This window comes from Papio anubis, chromosome 8, assembly GCF_008728515.1.
Source record: "Papio anubis isolate 15944 chromosome 8, Panubis1.0, whole genome shotgun sequence".
Classification (NCBI taxonomy): Eukaryota; Metazoa; Chordata; class Mammalia; order Primates; family Cercopithecidae; genus Papio; species Papio anubis.
In genome coordinates this window covers 26284651-26306245 of record NC_044983.1, presented here as the reverse complement: position 1 = coordinate 26306245, position 21595 = coordinate 26284651, and the positions used below count along the sequence as shown (strand labels likewise).

Here is a 21595-nt window from a genome sequence, read left to right as displayed (position 1 = left end):
ATATAGAACTACTTTGCACCATTAACTGCCTTTCAAAAGTACCTTTCATAAGCATCAATTATACTGAAAGCTACCCGCTTAAGATGACCAACATTTATCCTATTGTGATTATCACCAAGCCTGAATCCATACTTTAAAAGAAGTCAAAACATCTTCTACTCCTTTAATCAAAATTATACTTTTTTCCCCTTTCTGCTCTCCTTGCATTCAGCACAGGTCTCCATTCCAGCACATATCCTAATACGGGGACTTCATTAGTCAGAATCCCCAACCTCCACCTCACTACACGGGTGTTACATGAGGCAGGGACTTCTGCCAGAACAGATACCCAGTGTGTCGACACTTCATGAGTAGAATCACTCACCCCACTGGCAGTTCTGATGGGTTTCGCCTTTAACTTGGGAATCAAGACCTTGCGATATTGAGGAGGGACGGCAGCAATGATATCCACCAGCCGGGGCTGGGCAGAAAGGCCATATTTGGCAGCTGTCTTGGTTTTCACCCTGAAAGTAAAGCATTTCACATTATCAAGATCACGGTATTTTAAGGACATGCTATCAAGAGTATGATCTATAACCAATATCATTAACAACTGTCACTCTCTAATCCCTTCATCATGTGACAAGAATAGTTTTAAGATCTGTGACTATCAGGGAAATAGAAGAACAAAATTCACGAGTCAATGACTACTTCCCACCCTCGAGTACCAGAAAGAAAACCAGGACTATGGAGGGAAAAGGACAATGACACAATACAGATCTAGTTCAGAATAGTGCTGCAGCTTCAAATGACTATTCTGACTCCACCTTTCTCAACCTCAGCACTACTGATGTTTGGGACCACACAGTTCTTTGCTGTGGCAGGTGGCCAGTGAATTGAGGGATGTTTAGCAGCATCCTTGGCCTCTACGCATTACCAGCCTTCTTCCTGTCTTCCTGTTGTAACACTCAAAAATGTCCCTAGACGTTGCCAAATGTCCTGAGGAGGAAATCACCCCTGGTTGACAACTACTGTCTTAGGCAAAACAATTAAAAAAAAAAAAATCAAGGATGGCTACACAGAACCAAATAGGAAATAAAGTACGTATTTTTGAAAGTTTAAAAAAACTTTTACCAGCTTTTCCTTGTGCCTGCTAGCCAAACTCTAACAGTCACCCTGTCTTCTAACTTTAATCCATCTAGAAATATCTGTGAAGTGCTCATATCATTGTCAACAAATATTAACTGAGTACCTAACATGTACAAGAGGTTGCCTGAATATTGAATACTTGGTATGTTCAAATGTGCAAGGCACAGTCCTTTCATGTTCTATGTTTACATGTTTGCAGACAGGCATGCCGAAAAAATTAATGTATAAATGATTAAAACATATGTCATAAAACACACACACATACCAACAATGAGTGCTTCCAGAATTCAGGGAGGAATCTGATGTGTGCCGGGGAGATATTTATGGAAAATGAGCACAGAAGAAAGAGTAGGTCTCAGTCAGTAAAGACACAAAGATGATATGGAGGGCACAGGGGCTGATTTATGTGCAGATGCAAAAACAGGAATGCATATATTTTAAGAAATACAAGTAGACCAACTTGACAGAAAGCAGATTTTCAATGTAAAGGTACAGAGGTTTAAAAACTTGGAAAAGCAGGTTGAAGCCAGACTGAGAGACCTTCCAATAATAAGCTGGTGACATCTGAAGAGGGACGAGTTTTAAGGAAGATGGCAGCTTTAGCTTTAGATGTGCCAAATTAAAGAGAACAACAAATATATGTAAGATGTAGAAATGTTCACTAGAAATTAAAGATTTGTATAATCAGGGGTATAACAAAAAAAGGAAGAAAAGCTGCTAAAGACATGGTAGAAAAATCAGTAAAATATAATAACTTTATAGTCAGAAGAGGATAATTATTTACTTATTTATTCCTGTAGCAAATATTTACTAAGCATGAGGATTCAAGGAAGGGGTAAAATATTGCAGCATCTCAAGTATCAGAGAATAGCATCTCAAAAAAGGTCATTCCTATACGTGGTGATTAGATGACCTAGGGCTGGGGAGAGAACCCTTTCATTCGGGAAGATCTACACAGAGCGAATATATATTATAGTTTTAAAAAAAAAAATAGATGCAGAGATGAAAGACAACTCTTATTTGAGACTGTAGGAAAGTCCAAGCTGAATATGATTATGGAGAGGAAGTGGATGAATGTGTCAAAGAGGTTCCACAGCAGGGGAGGGTTGGATTAGATCAGCGGCCCCAAAGCGAGGGTTTTCCTGACAGAAAGCTGCTGCTTCAGCTGAGACAGTAGGGAAGGAAAGTAGGATGTGCAGCAATGCAGCACAGAAGAACATGGGCTCTGGAGATGGCTGACCTAATTCCAAATCCTAGCTCTGCCAATTACTAGTTACTTACCCATGGACAAATTATTTAACCACTCTCTGGCTCAGATTACCCACCTGTCAAGTGTGGCTGATATCAGTACTCACAGAATTTTGAGAGGATTAACTGAGCTAATACATATAATGCACTAGCAACAGTGTCTGGAATACAGTAAGTGCACAATAAATGTTAGAAGCTATTAGTATTCTTAAGCTGAGACAATTTTGCCATTAAGAAATGAATGACAAGGCAAGGCAGAAAGCTAAAATTCTCAACTAAAACAAAACTTGAGCTGGAAAACAAGTAGTACTAGATAATTTCATAAAAGAGATCTGCTACCTAAGAACAAGCTTGCTGTCTTTTTATATCCACTTACTTATTTAGATCGATGTCTTTCCCCTGCTCGTGGGCTTCAATCAGTTGTTTAATAACATCTCCTATAGTCAGCATCATCAGCTCAGCAGGGCTGAGATCTCCTGGAAAGTTAATATTCAACAATGTCAAAAATCGTATCATTCAATCAAGATTTTAAAATCTGATTTAGTAGCAGTTTTCCTTCCAAAACCATACAAATATGCCAAATGAATAGCTCAAATTCAGAAGATGCTAAACCTCTATTGTTTATGATTTGATCATATCTTTTGTATCTTTAATTTAAAACAAACCTGGCTTTATATAGATATGGGAAAAGCTCCCTTTAGAAGCACATACTCTATGAGATGATTACAAATAAATACAGGAAAGGATACAAGAAGGAGTAGAAACAATGTGAGAAGAAAGAACCTAATCACACACGAAAGGACCAAAGTAATTCTCTTCCCTTTATCTCCAGAGTTGTAATTACTAATATTTGCATAATACTTTAGCGTTCATAAAGAACATTTAGATGCATGAATTCAGGTGATTCTCAGAACAGAGGCAGACAGAACAAGAATATGTGCCTATTACATAAAGATGCTATCAAGGAGTAAAGCTGAAACTCAAACCCAGGTATCTGCCTAAGAATCTTAATGCATTTCTAAAATATTGTCTGCCCACCATCATGAGCTTCTGGCAACTGGAGCTCCCGCTCTCATCCAAAGGCAACAGCAGAAGCTGACAGGTTCTTGTACGACTTCATCTACTCAAGCACAGTTCAAAAATTGGTTGAAGGATGGGCATATCTCTAAGCCAGGCCAATCTGAGCTCTTTTCTTCAAGATAAAAAATGCCAGTCTTTTTCCAGGGACAAAAGTTGTGGGATATCACCTTGGAAGCTGTTGGCAAGCAAGCTTCTTGCCTGTAGAGCAGTGGTTCCCAACCTTTTTGATAAAAGGGAATGGTTTTGTGGAAGACAATTTTTCCACAGGCCAGGGGAGCAGGGTGGTTCTGGGATGATTCAAGCGTATTATACTTATTGTGCACTTTATTGTTATTATTACTGCATTGTTATATATAATGAAATAATTATACAATTCACCATAATAAAGTCTATTCCCATAGAATCAGTGGGAACCCTGAGCTTGTTTTCCTGCAACTAGACAGTCCCATCTGGCGGTGATGGGAGACAGTGACAGATCATGAGGCATTAGATTCTCATAAGCAGCACACAACACAGATCCACTGCAGGCCCGGTTCACAACAGGGTTCAGGCTCCTTTGAGAATCTAATGCCACTGCTGATGTGACAGGAGGCAGAGCTTAGGCAGTAACGTGAGTGATGGGAAGTGGCTGCAAATACTGATGAAGCTTTACTTGCTCGCCTGCTGCTCACCTTCTTCTGTGTGGCTCAGCTCCTAACAGGCCATGAATTGGTACTGGTCCGCAGCCCAGGGGGTTGAGAACTCATATTGTAGAGAAAGCTAAAAGATAATGAAAAGTGTGGATGGAAGGCCCGGGCAGTTATGGAGGCCTCACATTTACTTTATCTCATTTGAATCCTTAGAATAACACGGAAGGTAGGTACTGTTATCCCATTTTATAGATGTGAAAAATGAGGCTAAGGCAAGTTAACAAGCCATCGTAAACAGCAGAGCCAAGACTCAAATCCAGCTCTTTTCACCACAACTTCCATGCTTTTTTTCACTGTAGCACACTGCATCTAATTTAATGAGGCAAGGCTAACATATACACAATTTTTGAGAGAAATAAAGTCCATCTATAATCAAAGGCTAAATGTTTTCCAAACCATGTAACTCAGCACTTTCAGAGTTCTACAAAGGTGCCTCAGGGGCCATGTAACAGAGGTAGGACTGGTGGTGGTCATGGCAGAGGAAGGGAGAAGGGAAGAGAAAAATAAGGCAGGGGGGAAAAAAAGAGGGGGTCTCTTTACTTCCACCACAGCAGCTCTGCTTTCAGCTGTTTATATATTGAGGTTCTGTAGAAGAATTTATTTGGAGGGTAAAAGGGGATCGGCCGATAAGAAGAGAAAAATATTTGGAAACCACTTGCATAGCTCTTGAGTGTATCAAGAACTGGAAGAGTAAATGAGTAGGAAAAGGCTTCATGGAGGAAATGGCACAGGGATCTTTAAAGATAGGGCAAGATTTGGACATGCAAAACAGAAGGCAATCCAGAACAAATAATGTCAGGCATAGGAATTATCTATCTTTGTGTGAAAGAGCACAGTCTAACTAGAATCCACCTTTCTAACAGGGTTTAGTAAAGAACAGATTACAGGGGACCCTGGCCACTAGGCAAAGGCATTGAAATGGAATGCAGTAGACAGTGAAGAATTACATATTCTCAACTTTGGAAATAAAAAGATAAAAGTAATGTTTAAGGAAGGTAAGAATATGTATTGGTACAAAGAATGATTCAGAAAGTAAAAAAGAACACATATAATCTGGGTACTATGCAAACGGCTCTTGAAAGGCAACATTGTTTTAAAAAACCCACAAAATCTAAAACAGGATCCAGTCCCAATCCCTACTAGGTGTGTGGTAAAGGAAAAGATCAACCTTTTTTTTTTTTTTTTTGAGACAGAGTCTTGCTCGGTCACCCAGGCTGAAGTGGGTGCGATCTCGGCTCACTGCAACCTCCACCTCCCAGGTTCAAGCGATTCTCCTGCCTCAGCCTCAGCCTCCCAAGTAGCTGGAATTACAGGCGCCTGCCATCACGCCCGGCTAATTTTTGTATTTTTAGTAGAGACGGGGTTTCACCATGTTGGCCAGGCTGGTCTCCAATTCCTGACCTCAAGTGATCCACCCGCCTTGGCCTCCCAAAGTGCTGGGATTACTGGCATGAGCCACAGCGCCTGGCCGAGATCAACTTTTGAGCGCCCATTTCCTTGTCTGTAAAATTAGGATAATACATCCAAATGTCACAAAACCATTCTAAGATTCACATAAATAATGTATATGAAAGCTAAAATACCATTCAAATATTAGTTAGTGATGAAGGTGGGTTAGGAGGTTGGCGGTCAAAATGTAGAGGAATAAACTATTTCAAGAGGTAATTTCTAAGTAAGAACCAACATGACTTGGTGACAGAAGACGCTAAAAGAATCCTGACAGATTGAGAAGGAGCAAGTTAGAGTGAGATAACAAATTAATTTAGGGCATGCAAATATGACAAGACCCAAACGAAGGTAACTTGGACACTTAGAATTGTTGCTTGCAATAAAGAAAAATAGCAGTTAATGTCAAGAAGCATAGTGACTAACGATGTATTTATTTTTCATTTTATGTTTTTTGAGGTCATAGATACAGCCTGGCCAACCAGCTCCATACCTAAGTACAATTTTGGTCTGGGAAAGTTACTTAACTCTTTGAATCTCAGCTTCATCTGTGAAACGGAAATGATACCGACTTCAAAATACAGGCTCAATAAATGGTAGCTATTATTCTGACAACCATTACCATGATTAGACCAGCTGGTCAAACGAGTGTATAGAAATAGAAACAGAACCTGTGAGAGAATATTTCAAATTTGAATCCGTTCTGTTGAAAAACCAAAGGTGGAATTGTTCCATGCTAACTCAGGAGGTAATAAAAATGAGAATAATTGCATGCACAACTGTTACACTGAATCCAAGGATAATTAAGGCTTTTTTTTCATATCTTAACATAAGGCTTTAAAAGAAACTCTCAAACTAACACGTCAAATGTGTCGTGAAACAAATCTTAACAAATGAAAAGTCCCACAACCCGTTAAATCGACGTTAACTCCTCGGAGGACATATCTTGGAATAAAGGTTTCCCTGCCATTCAAACAAAAGACACCAAGTGACTGCCAAAGAGGAAAAGAGGAAAGGTAGGGTGCTTCCAAAAGCAAAACAGAAGAAACGAGAAGGCTCTGGGGCTGGAATGGAGAGACTGACCCTAGGTGGCGGGGCGACTGGACTGGGTAGCGGATTCTCGCGGGAGAAGTCTGGTTCAGCATTTGATTGCCTGGGCGTTCGCCCCTTTCGGACCACCCCTTTTCCCCATATCCTTCCCTTTCGCACCTTTCCGCTTCTGCCTCATTTCTGCGCCGCCGTAGCAGAGCCACCAGGTATAAAAATGCAGCCACAAACTCAGACCTCGGGGAAAGCTCACAGCCACAAAGCAACCCCGCCTGTCGTAAAATGTCGGTCAATGTATCGTAAAGCTCTTGCCGAAAAGCCGACGAGCACAAAGCCCCGCCCCGCCCCTTGTTGCAACTAGCGGGGTAGCTTGCGGCACCAGAGGCCTCTCAGGTGCGATCCTGACCCGGGTCTCAGGGATGGAGGATGGGAGCGTCTGAACAGAGTGGTATCTTGGGGTTAGAAAGCTCGACCTGGGCAGTACAAATGTGAGACAGAGCTCTTGGATAGAGGCTACGTCAGGAAGTCTAAGTAAAAGGGTGGAAGTGGGTAGTCTCTCATGAGGGGGAGTGGGAGCCCAGGGTCGTCACATCCGGGGCGGGGGGGGGGGGAGGTGGGAACGTGAATGGGCGAGACCACGGAGGAGGAACTTTTCACTAGTTGTGGAAACTAACCGAGGGCCTGGAAGAGACCAGGCAGGAATCGAGTAACAATCCAAGGTGCAGGCTTTGGGACCACGTGGTCACCTTGGTCTTAGATGAATGGCACATATGATCGGTAACCATCATGAAAGCTGTGAATGTCTCTTGTGGAAGGAAAATAACATCTCGGGACCCTAAACTCTGCCAAAGAAAAAAGTTAAGCTTGGGGTCGGGCGCAGTGGCTCACGCCTGTAATACCAGCGCTATGCCCACCTCGGGAGGCCGAGGCCAGCAGATCACCTGAGGTCAGGCATTCGAGACCATCCTGGCCAACATGGTGAAACCGTGTCTCTACTAAAAGTACAAAAGTTAGCCACGCGTGGTGGTGCGCGCCTGTAATCCCAGCTACTTGGGAGGCTGAGGCAGGAGAATCTCTTGAACCCAGAGGTGGAGGTTGCAGTGAGTGGAGATCGTGCTCTGTTGTCCAGTGCACTGCAGCCTGGACAGTAGAGTGAGACCCTGTCTCAACAACGATAACAAAAAGTTAAGTTTGGGAACTGAGTCACGCAAAAACTGCTTTTATTCTGTTCCTAAACAGCTGCAAAGGCAGAAGCCCACATATCTCCCCAGGTATCCTCCCAGAGGAGTTGTTCACAGGGAAATTCCTTGTGAGCGGCAAGAACTTCACCTTACAACAGTTCTGTTGAATTCAACCTCGACGTGTAAATTAACAGGTAGGGGACAAAGACAAGACTAGAAATCAGCCTTTAGCCCACCCCAAGAAAAATGCGTATTTGACTCCTTCCTCTATGTTTATTTTGTCTTCTGTAAAAGGCAGATTTACTGAGTGTGAAATGAATGCGTTATTGTTTCTCTTTCCCCTCCTGCCTGCTCTTTCCCCTTTATATATTGAAGTCCTCAAAACTCCCTTTGGAAAAACCACAGGCCACAGATTCCACCATAACTTATGTCTCTTTTTCCTGGGTGTGTCCTCAACCTTGGCAGAATAAACCTCCAGATTGAGACCTGTCTCAGACACTGGTTTACGTTCTCCAGAAAAACAGGCACAAAATTTTGCAAAATTTGGAGGCAGGACTTGGGATGTTTTCCTGAAATCCATCTATAATCTCCCTTGTCCATGGGCTGGAGATTAAGAACCTCTCCCGTTAATAAAGACAGGAACATATACCCTACTAGAATTGCATGTAGAGCATGTCTATTTGCTGCATTAAGAATAGACTGCGGGAGGGGGTTGGTGTAGAAGTGGGGAGATCAGGTGGGTGGCGGTTACCATAGCCAGGCCAATGATTCCCAAACTTTGCTGCAATTGGAATCACCTGGAGAACAGTGAAAAATCCCAGTGCCCAGATCCCATCCCACACCTATTAAATCAGAATATCAAGGGATGGGAATCAGACATTAGCACGTTTAAAAGATCCTGGGTTATTCCAACGTGCATCAACGTTTAGGAACCACTGAACGAGGCCAGAGATTATTGTGACTCAAATCGGGGTAGTCAGCAGTGAAAGTGGTAAGAAGTGTTCAGATTCTGAATATAATTTGAGAATTTCAACAAGACTTTCTGACAGATCAGATGTGGCATATGAAAGGCAGACAGCAACATCTAGTGTGACACCAAAGCTTTTGGACCAAGGGACTGGAACAATGTGGTTAGAATTAGCTGAAATGGAGATTAGGTGGAGAGATGTTTCAAGGGACTGGCGGGGATTGGTTTGAACCTGTTGTATTTTCTGATGACTAGTGAACAGGAAGACATGAAAGAGGTTGACACTGGATATCAGTTGAGAGCCATCGGCGTGTGAGCAAAATTGAAAGCTATGAAACAGGTGGCTGTGGAAAGGCAAGAGACCAACGACAAAGCCTTGGGGTATTTTATTATTAACAGGTTGAGGAGCAGGGGAATAACCAACGAAGGAGACTGAGGGGCACTTCCAGGAAGATGGGATGAAAACTAGGGCAGTGGTTATCTGAAAGCCAAGTGTAGGAAGTTTGTCAAACAGGAGGGGATGATCAACCAGGTCAAATGCTCCTGATGGCTCAAGGAAGATAAAGGTTGAAAATTTACCAGGATCATTGTGGACTTTGACAAGGACAGTTTTAATGGAATGGGAAGGGTGAAGGATTGGCTGGAGTAGGTTTATATTAGCTTGAGAGGAAAGGAATTTGAGACAGTAAGTAGAGACAACTCTTTTGAGGAGTTGTGGGGTTTTGTTTGTTTGTTTGTTTGTTTTTGGAGACAAGGTCTTGCTCTGTCACCCAGGCTGGAGTGCAGTGGTGCAATCACAGCTCATTGCAACCTTGAACTCCCAGGCTCAAGTGATCCTTCCATCTCAGCCCTGCAAGTAACTGGAACTACGGGCATGTGCCACCATGCCTGGCTAGTTTTTATGTTTATTTTTTGTAGAGATGGGGGTCTCCTTATGTTGCCCAGACTGGTCTTGAACTCCTGGGTTCAAGTAATCTTCCCGCCTCAGCCTCCCAAAGTGCTGACACCATGCCTGGCTAGGAGTTTTGTCATAAAGAAGTGCAGAGAAATGTACTAATACCTGGCAGGGAAATGGAGGTTCAGGGGAGTGTTTATTAAGGTGGAATAAATGACATCAAGTCTGTTCACAGATGGGAATAATCCAGTAGAGAGTGAAAGTTTGGTGAATTAGAGAAGAGGAGGAGGTACTCTACGTGGTTCTTCAGTTAGAGAGAGGGATGGAATCTGGTGCACAGAGAAGGGATTGGCCTTCAATGGGTGCATGAATAATTCATCTAGTAACAGGCTGGAGGGCAGAGCACTGGATAGGTGGTTGGGTGTGATGATGAGGCTCTGTGGACATTCTCATTGCTTCTGTGAGTTCAATGGAAATTCAGCCTGAGAGAATAGAGAAACATCTAACAGGCCTAGCATTCAGGTATCCAATAGCAGGTGCCAAGGACTACCATAAAGAACCCCAGAGGCTGGGCCCGGTGGCTTACACCTGTAATCCCAACACTTTGGGAGGCTGAGATGGGAGGATCGCTTGAGCTCAGGAGTTTGAGACCAGCGTGGGTAACATAAGGAGATCTCATCTCTACTAAAGTTTTTTTGTTTTGTTTTGTTTTTTTAAGCCAAGTGTGGTGGCACATGCCTGTAGTCCCAGCTGCTTGGGAGGCTGAGGCGGGAGGATCACTTGAGCCCAGGAGGTCAAGGTTGCAGTGAGCCGTGATCACGCCACTACACTTCAGTCTGGGTGACAGAGTGAGATCCTGTCTAAAACAAAAAAACAAGCAAACAAACGAAGGAACCCAGGAAGCTTTAATTTTTATTTTTTGAGATGGAGTCTCGCTCTGTCACCCAGGCTGGAGTGCAGTGGCCTGATCTTCGCTCACTGCAACCTCTGCCTCCTGGGTTCAAGCAACTCTCCTGCCTCAGCCTCCTGAGTAGGTGGGACTACAGGTGTGTGCCGCCATGCCTGGTTAATTTTTGTATTTTTAGTAGAGATGGGGTTTCACCCTGTTGGCTAGGCTGGTCTTGAGCTCCTCACCTCAGGTGATCCGTCCACCTCGGCCTCCCAAAATGTTGGGATTACAGGCGTGAGCCACTGTGCCTGGCCCCAGGAAGCTTTAAACGTGCTCAAAATTAATTTCAGTAATTAAGTAATTTAGTAGCATTTGTGATGAACTGTTGAAGCTAAGAAATAGCCAGTAGAGGGAGAGCTGAGCACGCGTGACATGAATGTTAAGTGTAAGGTGTGATTTTGCCTAGAGATCAGTATAAGACTCAGCACCCAGGGTGGCGTTTGTGCTGACTTTCTTTGCTCTGAACTTTAGCTTGCTGTTTCTGTGGTTTTCTTATGGAGGAGGGACGTCATCTTGCCAAAAGTTCAAAGCAGTTTTTAAGACCACAGTCTAAACATTTATCTTCAATTCTTTCCCTGTTCTGACCTCTTTACATTCTGAATCCCCTCTTTGGACTAAATACATACCTAGAGTACTGAGGGTTTTCTTGGTAATGACTGAGTTGGCTTTTAAAGGTACCATACACCCTTGGCCTGGCACAGTAGCTCACGCCTGTGATCCCAGCACTTTGGGAGGCCAAGGTGGGCGGATCACATGAGGTCAGGAGTTCAAGACCAGTCTGGCCAACATGGTGAAACCCTGTCTCTACTAAAATAAAAAAATAAAATAAAATAAAATAAAATTAGCCAGGTATGGTGGCGTACCTCTGTAATCCCAGCTACTCAGGAGGGTGAGACAGGAGAATCTCTTGAACCCAGAAGGCAGAGGTTGCAGTAAGCTGAGATCATGCCACTGCACTCTAGCCTGGGTGACAGAGCGAGACTTTGTCTCACCAAAAAAAAAGAAAAAAGTTACACCCTGAAGCTGAGGGTTCAAGGAACAGCTTTTTCCCTGTATTTGGAGTGGGTTTTAGTTTCTTCTTTCCTGGACAGTACTTTAAAATTTTTGTTTTCTGGGTTTATTAAAAATATGAATTTAAAATTAGACGGGCATGCTGGCACATGGCTGTGGTCCCAGCTGCCCAGGAGGTTGAAGTGGGAGGATGGCTTGACCTGGGAGGTGGAGGCTGCAGTGAGCTATGATCGCGCCACTACACTCCAGCCTGGGGGTGACAGAGCAAGACTTTGTCTCTAAATAAATAAATAAATAAAATAAAAATATACGGATTTAAAATTTAAGTTCCAGAAAGAGATGTAAAGCAGTATATCACTCATTTCTACACTCAAATAATCCAGTGTTGTTTTATTTTTGGCAGATGTTATTTTTGGTGAATTTTAAGACTTTGGGTCAAGAATAAGTTTATATTTATTATCTCATGTCCTCCATCTCTCCCAGTCATGTCTTATAGTTGGGTGTCTGGGAGCCAGTGCTTTGTCTCTCTCGGAACTGGGGCATTTTTCCTATCTGCTCCAGTGAGCCAGTCATCTGAATAGCGTTCACCCTCAGAGAAAGGATGCTGTGGAGGGACGCAGCGATGCATCTGGAAAGGAAAAAAGACAGATCTGCCTACTTGTAGGAACATGGCAGAGAAGAATGCAAGATCCCCATTTCATGTACCATTTAGGTTTTTTTTTTTTTTTTGAGATGGAGTCTTGCTCGGTCACCCAGGCTGGAGTGCAGTGGCGCAATCTCGGCTTACTGCAACCTCTACCTCCCAGGCTCAAGTGATTCTCTCGCCTCAGTCTCCTGAGTAGCTGGGATTACAGGGTCCCGCCACCACACCTGGCTAATTTTTTTGTTTGTTTTTTTGTATTTTTAGTAGAGATGGGGTTTCACCATGTTGGCCAGGCTGCTCTTGTACTCCTGACCTCAAGTGATCTGCCTGCCTTGGCCTCCCAAAGTGCTGGGATTACAGGAGTGAGCCGCCGCCCCTGGCAAATGTAGATTTCAGTGAAAGAAGACAGCATAAATAGTATCTGTGGGAGGAGACCGTGGTAAATAGCTCCCTGTTGGCAAGTCAGTTTCACTTCTGCTGTGTAAACGTGGCTTTGCGATTGTGGCCCAAAGGGCTGCGTACCCCAGCTGGTTCCAAATACCTGAACCAAGGAGAAGCTGCCACCATCTCCTCTGTGGACTCCTATAACCAAAGCAGAACTTTGTTTTCGTTTTTGTTTTCAGTGACTTCTGGTAAGTTGTTTCTTTTATGTCATTTATACTGTAACTTGTGGTTGATTTTTAAAAAATGGACCTTAATTTTTAGAACAGTTTTGAGTTTACAGAAATATTGAGAAGATAGTTTAGAGCATTCGTATGTAATTCCCACCCAGCTTCCCCTATTATCTTATATTAGTGTGGTACGTTTGTTACAACTGATGAACACATACTGATATGTTATTGTTAAAGTCTGTACTTGATTCAGATTCTTGGTTTTTATCTAACGTCTCTTTCTACTGTAGAATCCTATTCAGGATAGCACATTACATTTAGTTATGTTCCCTTAGGCTTCTCTTAGCTGTAATGTTGTTTCTCAGACTTTTTGGCGGTTTTGAGGAGTACTCGTTGGGTATTTTGTAGGCTTCTCTTACTGGCATTTGTCTGAGGTTATTCTCATGATTAGACTGGAGTTACGGGTTTTGGGGAAGGAGTCACAGAGTTTAAGTGCTGTTCTCATCACATCATATCAAGGGACAATATCGTCAACATGTTTTAGGACTGTTGGTGTTGACCTTGACCACCTGGCGGAGGCAGTGCTTGTCTGGTTTCTCTGCTATAAAGTGACCCTTTCCCTGCTCTAATCTCTGCCCTGTTCTCTTTGGAAAGAAGTTGCTATGCACAGCACATACTTAAGGAGCAGGGAGTTTTGTTCTACCTCCTTGAGGATGGAGTAGCTATGTAAATTATTTGGAATTCTTCTGTATGGGACATTTATCTCTTCTCTCTCATTTGATTTTCTTAAAGCAAGTTATTTCTTGAGGGAAAATTAAATTCTACTTTTCTGTTTGCTTAAGTGAATTTTGGGGGTTTTGTTTGTTTGTTTTTAAGGCCTCGCTCTGTTACCCAGGCTGGAGTGCGGTGGTGTGAACATGGCTCACTGCAATCTTGACCTTCTGGCTCAAGTAATCCTCCTGCCTCAGCCTCCTGAATAGCTGGGACTACAGATGCATGCCACCACGCCCAGCTAATTTTTTTTTAAAAAATGTTGTAGAGATGAGGGTCTCGCTTTTTTGCCAAGGCTGGTCTCAAACTCCTGGTCCCAAGGGATCCTCTCATCTCAGCCTCCCAAAGTGCTAGGATTACAGGCATGAGCCACCATGCCCAGGCTGTTTAAGTGAATTTTAAGGCTATGTAAAAAGGCCAGTGGGCTAGAAATGGGGGAATCAGGTTTTAGTTTGAATTTTACTGAACAGTGTGATCTTAGGCAAGTCATTAATCATTCCTCCCAAAAGAAAACAGCTATTGCAGAAATTACTGGCAGGTGTATGAATTCCTGATAAGGAGGGAAGTGTCATCTTATGCCTCATTAGCTTTAACAAGCTTGGGAGAGCAATATGAGAAGATTCAAATTCGTTTCGCTAGAATCTGCTAAAATACGTTATGAAAATATCTGCTTATTTTGCTTACCTCTTTACCTAGGGAAGAAAGATGGAGAAAAACATGTCATCCCAAAGCCTCCCTTCTACTCTGACTGCTTCTGGTGGCCACGCTTCTAATGCTGAACACATTAGCCGATGTGTTAATGCTGAAAACATGTCTCTTTTCCTTTAGAGATTTGGAGGCCCTTGTTTCACTTTTGCTTCTGAGCTAATGTGTTTAAATTGCTCCCCTGGGACATCCCTATTTGGAAGAGCAGTGCAGGGGCCAACAAGGTGGTTAGGAAATCTTGCCAACACCAAAGTTACTTAAACCTAAACTCAAACTCAAAGAGAAAGGAAATAAATTCTAAATTTCATCAACATTCTATCATTTCATTAATAGTCTCCTCCTCTTCATTCTTTCATTCTTTAGCTTGCTTTCTTGTGAGAGCACGAAAAAACTTGACGGAAGATTCTTTTTTTTTTTTGAGACAGAGTCTCACTCGGTCGCCCAGGCTGGAGTGCAGTGGCATGATCTCGGCTTATTGCAACCTCCGCCTCCCGGGTTCAAGCTACTCCTCTGCCTTTGCCTCCAGAGTAGCTGGGACTACAGGTGTGTGCCACAACGCCTGGCTCATTTTTTGTATTTTTAGTAAAGACGGCGTTTCATCGTGTTAGCTAGGATGGTCTCGAACTCCTGACTTTGCAATCTGCCTGACTTGGCCTCCCAAACTGTTGGGATTACAGGCGTGAGCCACTGCACCCAGCTAATCAAAGATTCTTTAAGGAAGATGGTAGAGCATCCTCAATGTGCTTGATCAGTGGTGACAAGAATGGGAGTCAGGATCTCAGCTAAAGTGGCATTTGTTCCCCAAAGACTAACAGATGTGTCTTGGATGATACTGGTACTGATTTCTAGTTTAACTACTTTCACAAAATATTTAAAAAATAACATTTTTACAGATACATAAGTGCCTGTAGAGCAATTTTGCATTCATTATCACATTTGATTCTCACAACAAACTCTTTTTATTTTTATTTTTGAGATGGAGTCTTGCTCTATTGCCTAGGCTAGAGTGCAGTGGTGCTATCTTGACTCACTGCAACCTCTGTTTCCTGGCTTCAAGCAACTCTCCAGCCTCAGCCTCCCAAGTAGCTGGGATTACGGGATTACAGGCATGCAGCACCAAACTCGGCTAATTTATAAATATATATATTTATTTATTTATTTATTTATTTTTGAGATGGAGTCTGGCTCTGTTGCCCAGGCTGGAGTGCAGTGGCGTGATCTTGGCTTGCTGCAAGCTCCGCCTCCTGGGTTCATGCCATTCTCCCGCCTCAGCCTCCCAAGTAACGGGGACTACAGGCGCCCACCACTACACCACGCCTGGCTAATTTTTTGTACTTTTAGTAGAGATGGGGTTTCACCGTGTTAGCCAGGATGGTCTCAATCTCCTGACCTCATGATCCGCCTGCCTTGGCCTCCCAAAGTGCTGGAATTACAGGCGTGAGCCACTGTGCCCGGCCCTAATTTTTGTATTTTTAGTAGAGACAGGGTTTCATCATGTTGGCCAGGCTGGTCTCAAACTCCTGACCTCAAGTGAGCTGCCCACCTTGGCCTCCCAAGGTGCTGGGATTACAGGCATGAGCTACCGCGCCCGGCCAATTAACTCTTGATAAAGGTATTTTTTTTTTAACCAATTCTATCCTATATGTGGAGAAATAGAGGCTCAGAGAGATCAGCTGATTTGCTCTGTGTTGTACTGAAGTTTGGGAGCAGGAGCAAAAATCCAGGCATTCTGACTCCAAATCCCTAGTAATTTTCACTCCACCATTCACATCTGGAATATGGAAGCCCTTTGTTTGCAGATACCGTGCCCATATTGTTCCCTGCTATATCCCCAGTATCTAGAACGATGCCTGGTGCACCATAGGTACTCACAAATATTTGTTGAATGAATGGATGAATAAATAAAATAATAAATATAATTCCTGCTATTCTTAATCTTACTATCTAAGATATATATCTATATCTAGATATAGACAGATCTCAAAAAATTGTATCTACCATCATTCATTCAACAGACAATTTATTTAGTGCTTGCTATGTACTAAGCACTTCCCATATTTATTAAAAGTAGAGAGTAAACCAATGTTAATGACCAAAATGCCCCTTTGAGAAACTGTGCTAATTTAAGTATTTAAATTTAAGTAAGTAAATAGTTTTGGCAAGGGTTAATGATGCGAGGCAAGGTAGGGTGAAATGAGATTCTGCCTAAGGAGAATAACTAGGGGAAAAGAAAAGGACATTTGTCATTTGTAATAAACACATTGAATTTTGCATTGAACACAGAAAAAATGCAGTGAAAATGTACTCCTCTGATAGTCTGTCTCTCTCTCTCTCTCTCTCTCTGTCTGTCTCTCTCTGGCTTGTTTTACTTCTGAGGGTGTCTTTGAGTTTGCAGGCAGTAAGACTGGATGTGGTGGCTCACGCCTGTAATCACAGCACTTTGGGAGGCCAAGGTGGGCAGATCACCTGACGTCAGGAGTTCGAGACCAACCTGGCCAACATGGTGAAACCTCGTCTCTACTAAAGATACAAAAATTAGCCAGGCATGATGGCAGTTGCCTGTAATCCCAGCTACTCAGGAGGCTGAGGCAGGAGAATCGCTTGAACCTGGGAGGTGGAGGTTGCAGTGAGCTGAGATCATGTGTCACTATACTCTAGCCTGGGCGATAGAGCAAAAACTCCATCTCAAAACAAAAAACAAAAAAAAACCCAAAGAACAAAACAAACAAAAAACAAAAAAGCAGTTTGCAGACAGTGGCTTCAGCTTGAGTTCCTGCTTACAGTTCTATCAAGTTGCTACTCTCTCTCCCCACTCAACAGCCTTCCTTCTCATGAAATGCCTTTGCCATGCGTTTGAGGGAACCCTCCTTTGTAGGCACCACTGCCTCCATTCCCCTATGCCTGAGCTCCAGGGGGCTTGTTTAAATAGTGCCTATTAGAGGTTGCTGAATGTGATGAAAAGAACATTGAACTTGGAGTCAGGAAACCTGAATTTCAGCCCTCATTGCCATAACCTTACTATGTGACCTTGGACAAGTTTCTTCCCCTTCCTGGTCCTCAGGGTCTGGATCTGTAGAAGAAGGGGCCCTCGCATTCCTTTTTTTTTTTTTTTTTTTGATACAGAGTCTCACTTTGTTGCCCAGGCTGGCAGTGGCTTGATCTCAGCTCACAGCAACCTCTGCTTCCCGGATTCAAGCAATTCTCCTGCATCAGCCTCCTGAGTAGCTGGGATTACAGGCACGTGCCATCACACCTGGCTAATTTTTGTATTTTTAGTAGAGATGGGGTTTCACCATGCTGGTCATGCTGGTCTCAAACTCCTGACCTCATGATCCACCTGCCTCAGCCTCCCAAAGTGCTGGGATTACGGGCGTGAGCCACTGCACCCAGCCCGCATTCTTTATTCAATGCCATGATATGCAGCTGTTCTAGTACAGGAATGACCTGCATTTGTGTTGCCTCTGTGATTTTCCTGTAAGAAAAAGACAATAAGCAAATACAAACAGAAGAAAAGGAGAGGGAGAGAAGCAAGAGTAACTGTAAAAAGTTACAGTTATTTATCAGGAAACCAGTTCTATGCGACCTTCCTATATCTAGCTGAATGTCCACAATCTTATTTAAAAGATGCTATTCTTAGGTTCAGTGCACAGGAATGTAAATAAGCACTAAAAGCAAAACTTCAGTGCTAACCACATAGCTGAAATACAAGCAAAATAAACCACACAGGCAGAACTTTGCCTATCTGAGCAATACATTTGGACTGTTATCAATTGCTTCTCCACAGAAACCAAATTTTCACAGTGAACACCACCATTCCTTCCCTTTGCGGGGAAACAGACTGCAGGATGATTTGAAGAAGGACTATACTCCCATGGCTCATTTTCTCCTTAATACAATGCACTTGCAATCACAGTGCTCTCGGTGTACTGCCTTTGGCCACATGGAAGCCCTAATCATTGGTATGGTCTTGGTTTCAATGACAAGTGACATTTTCAAAATGAGAATTTTCATCTTTTTACCACTCATCTAAATCAGAGAACACTCACACTTAAAGGACTAGTTCAGTCTTTGCCTTACACGTGGGAAACCTGAGGTCAGGGTGATAAAACGACTTGTCTGAAGTCCTCCAGCTTTATTGGTTGGTGGCAAAGCCGGAGCTGGAAACTTCCACACCTGATTTCCAGCCTAATGTTCTTCCCACCTCATCATTTAGTTCAACCCAACGACTATATACTGAACGTCTGTACCAAACTACCCCCATTTGTTTATCGCTTTTCCTTTTTAAGTACTTGGTGTTTATTTTCTTCTGTCCACTTAGCCTTTTTGCAAATGATCCCTTTCCACTTGCCAGTGTTTTTGTTTGGTCATCAAATGATCCCTTCATGCCAGTCTTTGAACATTGGCCAAAGGAATTTGAAGCCCAATCCACTACAACCAAATCCACATAATTTCCAGTTATTCCAAATTTCAGTTAGAGTTCACAACTCACTTGTATACGGAAACCATAGATGCTGCTACAGAGGAAGGTGTGTGGTTTTCTGTCTTCGTTGCATGCAGCTAAACCCAACCCAACCCCAGCTAGTTACATGCTAATGGCCCTTGCCGGACTTTGTGTACTGTTGATTTAGTAAATAAAGTCAAATGAACTAAAGTTCCTGTGATTCCAAAAGAAGCCAGAACCACCACCCGTATTCCAGAATTCAGTGACCACAACTGCTTCTGCTCTAAACTCAAAGCCCTATGATTTTTTGCCCTTTAATCCACAGCTGTCTCAACTGAAGGACCCTAATCTTAGTGTCTGTATGATCACGCCTCTTGTCAACTTGGCCTGTCAGTTCTTTTGTACTTTATCTGGCTCCACGGTTTCCTCCTAGAATTTGAATTCCAGCACACCAGCTGTCCTGGAGGTCGACCATGGATTTATCCACTGGTTGGATCATACATTTTGTTTTGCTTCCAGTGCTCACTGTGATAATATGATGCCTAACCTTTCATATGATTTGCTCCTTGAGCTGCTCTCTTCAGAAAACAACAGATCTTTTTCCTAGGGGTAATCCTAGTTCTGTATCCAGCTTTTTTTTTTTTTCCTTTGAGACAGGGTCTTGCTGTCACCCAGGCTGGAGTGCAGTGGCACAATCATAGCTCACTGCAACCTTGACCTCCAGGGCTCAAGGGATCCTCCCACCTCAGCCTCCCAAATAGCAGGTGCTACAGGTGTGTGTCACCACAACCGGCTAATTTTTTTTGGTAGTGTCAAGGTCTCACTTGGTTGCCCAGGCTGGTCTCAAACTCCAGGGCTCAGTCGATCCTCCCTCCTCAGCCTCTCAAAGTGCTGGGATTATAGATGTGAGCCATCACACCCTGCCTAAAATTATTGACATGCATTATGGTATGTTTACCCATGTTATAGCCCATCTGTCTTTTTTTCTCGTAACGCACTTAGGTTTTGATGTGTGTCAGCATTTCTGACTCAGTATTCCAAACCAGAAATTGCTTGTGCCTCTTGTGAAATTTGGTGACCTCATTAGCACACTTCTACCAGCTTTCCTGGTGAAAATTTCAAGTAAGAATGTAGAATCTTGGGATTTGAAGAAGGCTTAAAATTTATCTATCCCAATGTCATTATTAGGTGGTCATATCAATATAGGTTCAGACACCTCTAGAGGCAGAAAACTCACTTATTCCTAAGGGAGCTCATTCTATTTTGGACGACTCTGATTACTTGAGAATGTTAAGCCAAAATCTTTCTTGTGCTTTCCACCTAGTGGATCTATTCCTACCCTCTGGGAACCCTAGAAAATACGCAGGATGTCTCTTTTATTTGTAGCTGTAAGGTAATGCATTTGAAGACCACCATGAAGTCCCCCCCACCCCCCACCACCATCTTCTGCCTTTACCTGTGTCTTCCCTTCCTCACATCAAATACTCCTCATCCCCGTGGAGCAGTCCTCACTGTGAGTGCTGCTCTATTTGCATACTTGACTATTGATTTCTACTCTTTGCTTTACTCTTTAAGCAAGGACTCTAACATATCAAAAATGAATTCAGGGCCAGGCATTGTGGCTTATACCTGTAATCCCATCACTTTGGGAGGCTGAGGCGGGTGGATCACTTGAGTCCAGGAGTTCAAGACCAGCCTGGCCAACATGGCGAAATCCCATCTCTACTAAAATTACAAAAATTAGCCAGGCACGATGGTGCAATGCCTCTAATCCCAGCTACTCTGGACGCTGAGGCAGGAAAATTGCTTGAACCTAGGAGGTGGAGGTTGCAGTAAACTGAGATCGTGCCACTGCACTCCAGCCTGGACAATAGAGCAAGACTCTGTCACAAGCAAACAAACCACCAGACAAAAACAACAAATTTAGCTTTTAAACATCCTTTGGTGTGGAATCTCATCAAAAGCTTCCCATCCATTATGTTATCCATTCATTCAGCTAACATTTAGTTAGTCATTGCCCTTCTTGATAGAAATGCACCACTGAAAAAAATGCAGTCCTCTGACCTCGAGTGGTTCAACCAGGAGGAAGAGATGTAAGCACAGTACAATCAGTGTTATAACACAGGTGTGTATGGAGCAGCGGGGACACAGGAGGGGAATGAGTGGGTATCAGACACCGTTTCATAGAGGAAACACTAAAACAGGATTTTGAAGCAAGAGCAGGAATTCACCTGGGAGAAGAAGGGAAGGGCATCCCACATGTGCTAAAATGCTCAAGAGTTCAATAGGATACCCTGCTTTGGAGAACTGTAAAGAGTGTGAGATGGTGTGAAAGTGGGCTGCAGAGAGGAGGAAGGGAGAGGGAAAGAGGTCTACCTAAGACTCAGAATCTCGCACTTAATAGGGGCTCTCACCCCATTCACCCAGCACCCGCCAAATACAGAAGCCGTTTAGTCAGTTAATATCTGCAAACCAAACTAAGAGTAACTGATGATGGTGATTTTAATTTGGGGTTAATGTGTAAATGAGACATAGTTTCCCTAAATAACAGCCTGTAGGTCTAGTAGGACAGATCAGGGGTGATTTTGCATATTTCAGAAGGGCTGGTGACTCTGCTTTGGAAATACACGGCTGAGTGATCCAAACAGAAACATCAGATAACGGCAAGTAAGCACGTTGGGTGTTTCCCACTCACGTTCTTCTAATTCTTCTCTATGGGTGGAGATGAAGCAGCTCCAGGCTAGCAGATTCTACCCTATCTGGGCAGTGCCCTCTGTTCTGAG

The 21595-nt window shown here is 43.2% G+C and overlaps 2 protein-coding genes across 10 annotated transcripts in view; one reads left to right on the top strand and one right to left on the bottom strand.

Moving 5' to 3' along the window:
* Nucleotides 1–7192, bottom strand: part of ELP3 (elongator acetyltransferase complex subunit 3) — a 103627-nt gene extending 96435 nt beyond the window's left edge. For 4 of the 7 annotated variants that reach the window (XM_021942169.2, XM_021942168.2, XM_021942171.2 and 1 more), the window contains exons 1-3: nt 6801–6968; nt 2753–2852; nt 365–503 (exon numbers count right to left, since the gene is read on the bottom strand). In XM_021942169.2, the coding sequence (XP_021797861.1) occupies nt 365–503; nt 2753–2852; nt 6801–6819 (258 nt within the window). In that variant the 5' untranslated portion in view covers nt 6820–6968. Of the gene's footprint in view, nt 1–364; nt 504–2752; nt 2853–4127; nt 4216–6674 lie in introns of all 7 variants that reach the window. The other 3 variants (XM_021942173.2, XM_021942167.2, XM_021942174.2) reach the window with 3 other exon arrangements.
* The window catches only part of NUGGC (nuclear GTPase, germinal center associated), a 67086-nt gene continuing 52456 nt past the window's right edge, over nt 6966–21595 (top strand). The window contains exons 1-2 of one of the 3 annotated variants that reach the window (XM_017961888.3): nt 6979–7031; nt 7878–8013. The gene's annotated coding sequence lies outside the window, so the exon portion shown is untranslated. Of the gene's footprint in view, nt 7032–7877; nt 8014–12583; nt 12917–21595 lie in introns of those variants that run through there. The other 2 variants (XM_009212753.4, XM_003902593.5) reach the window with 2 other exon arrangements.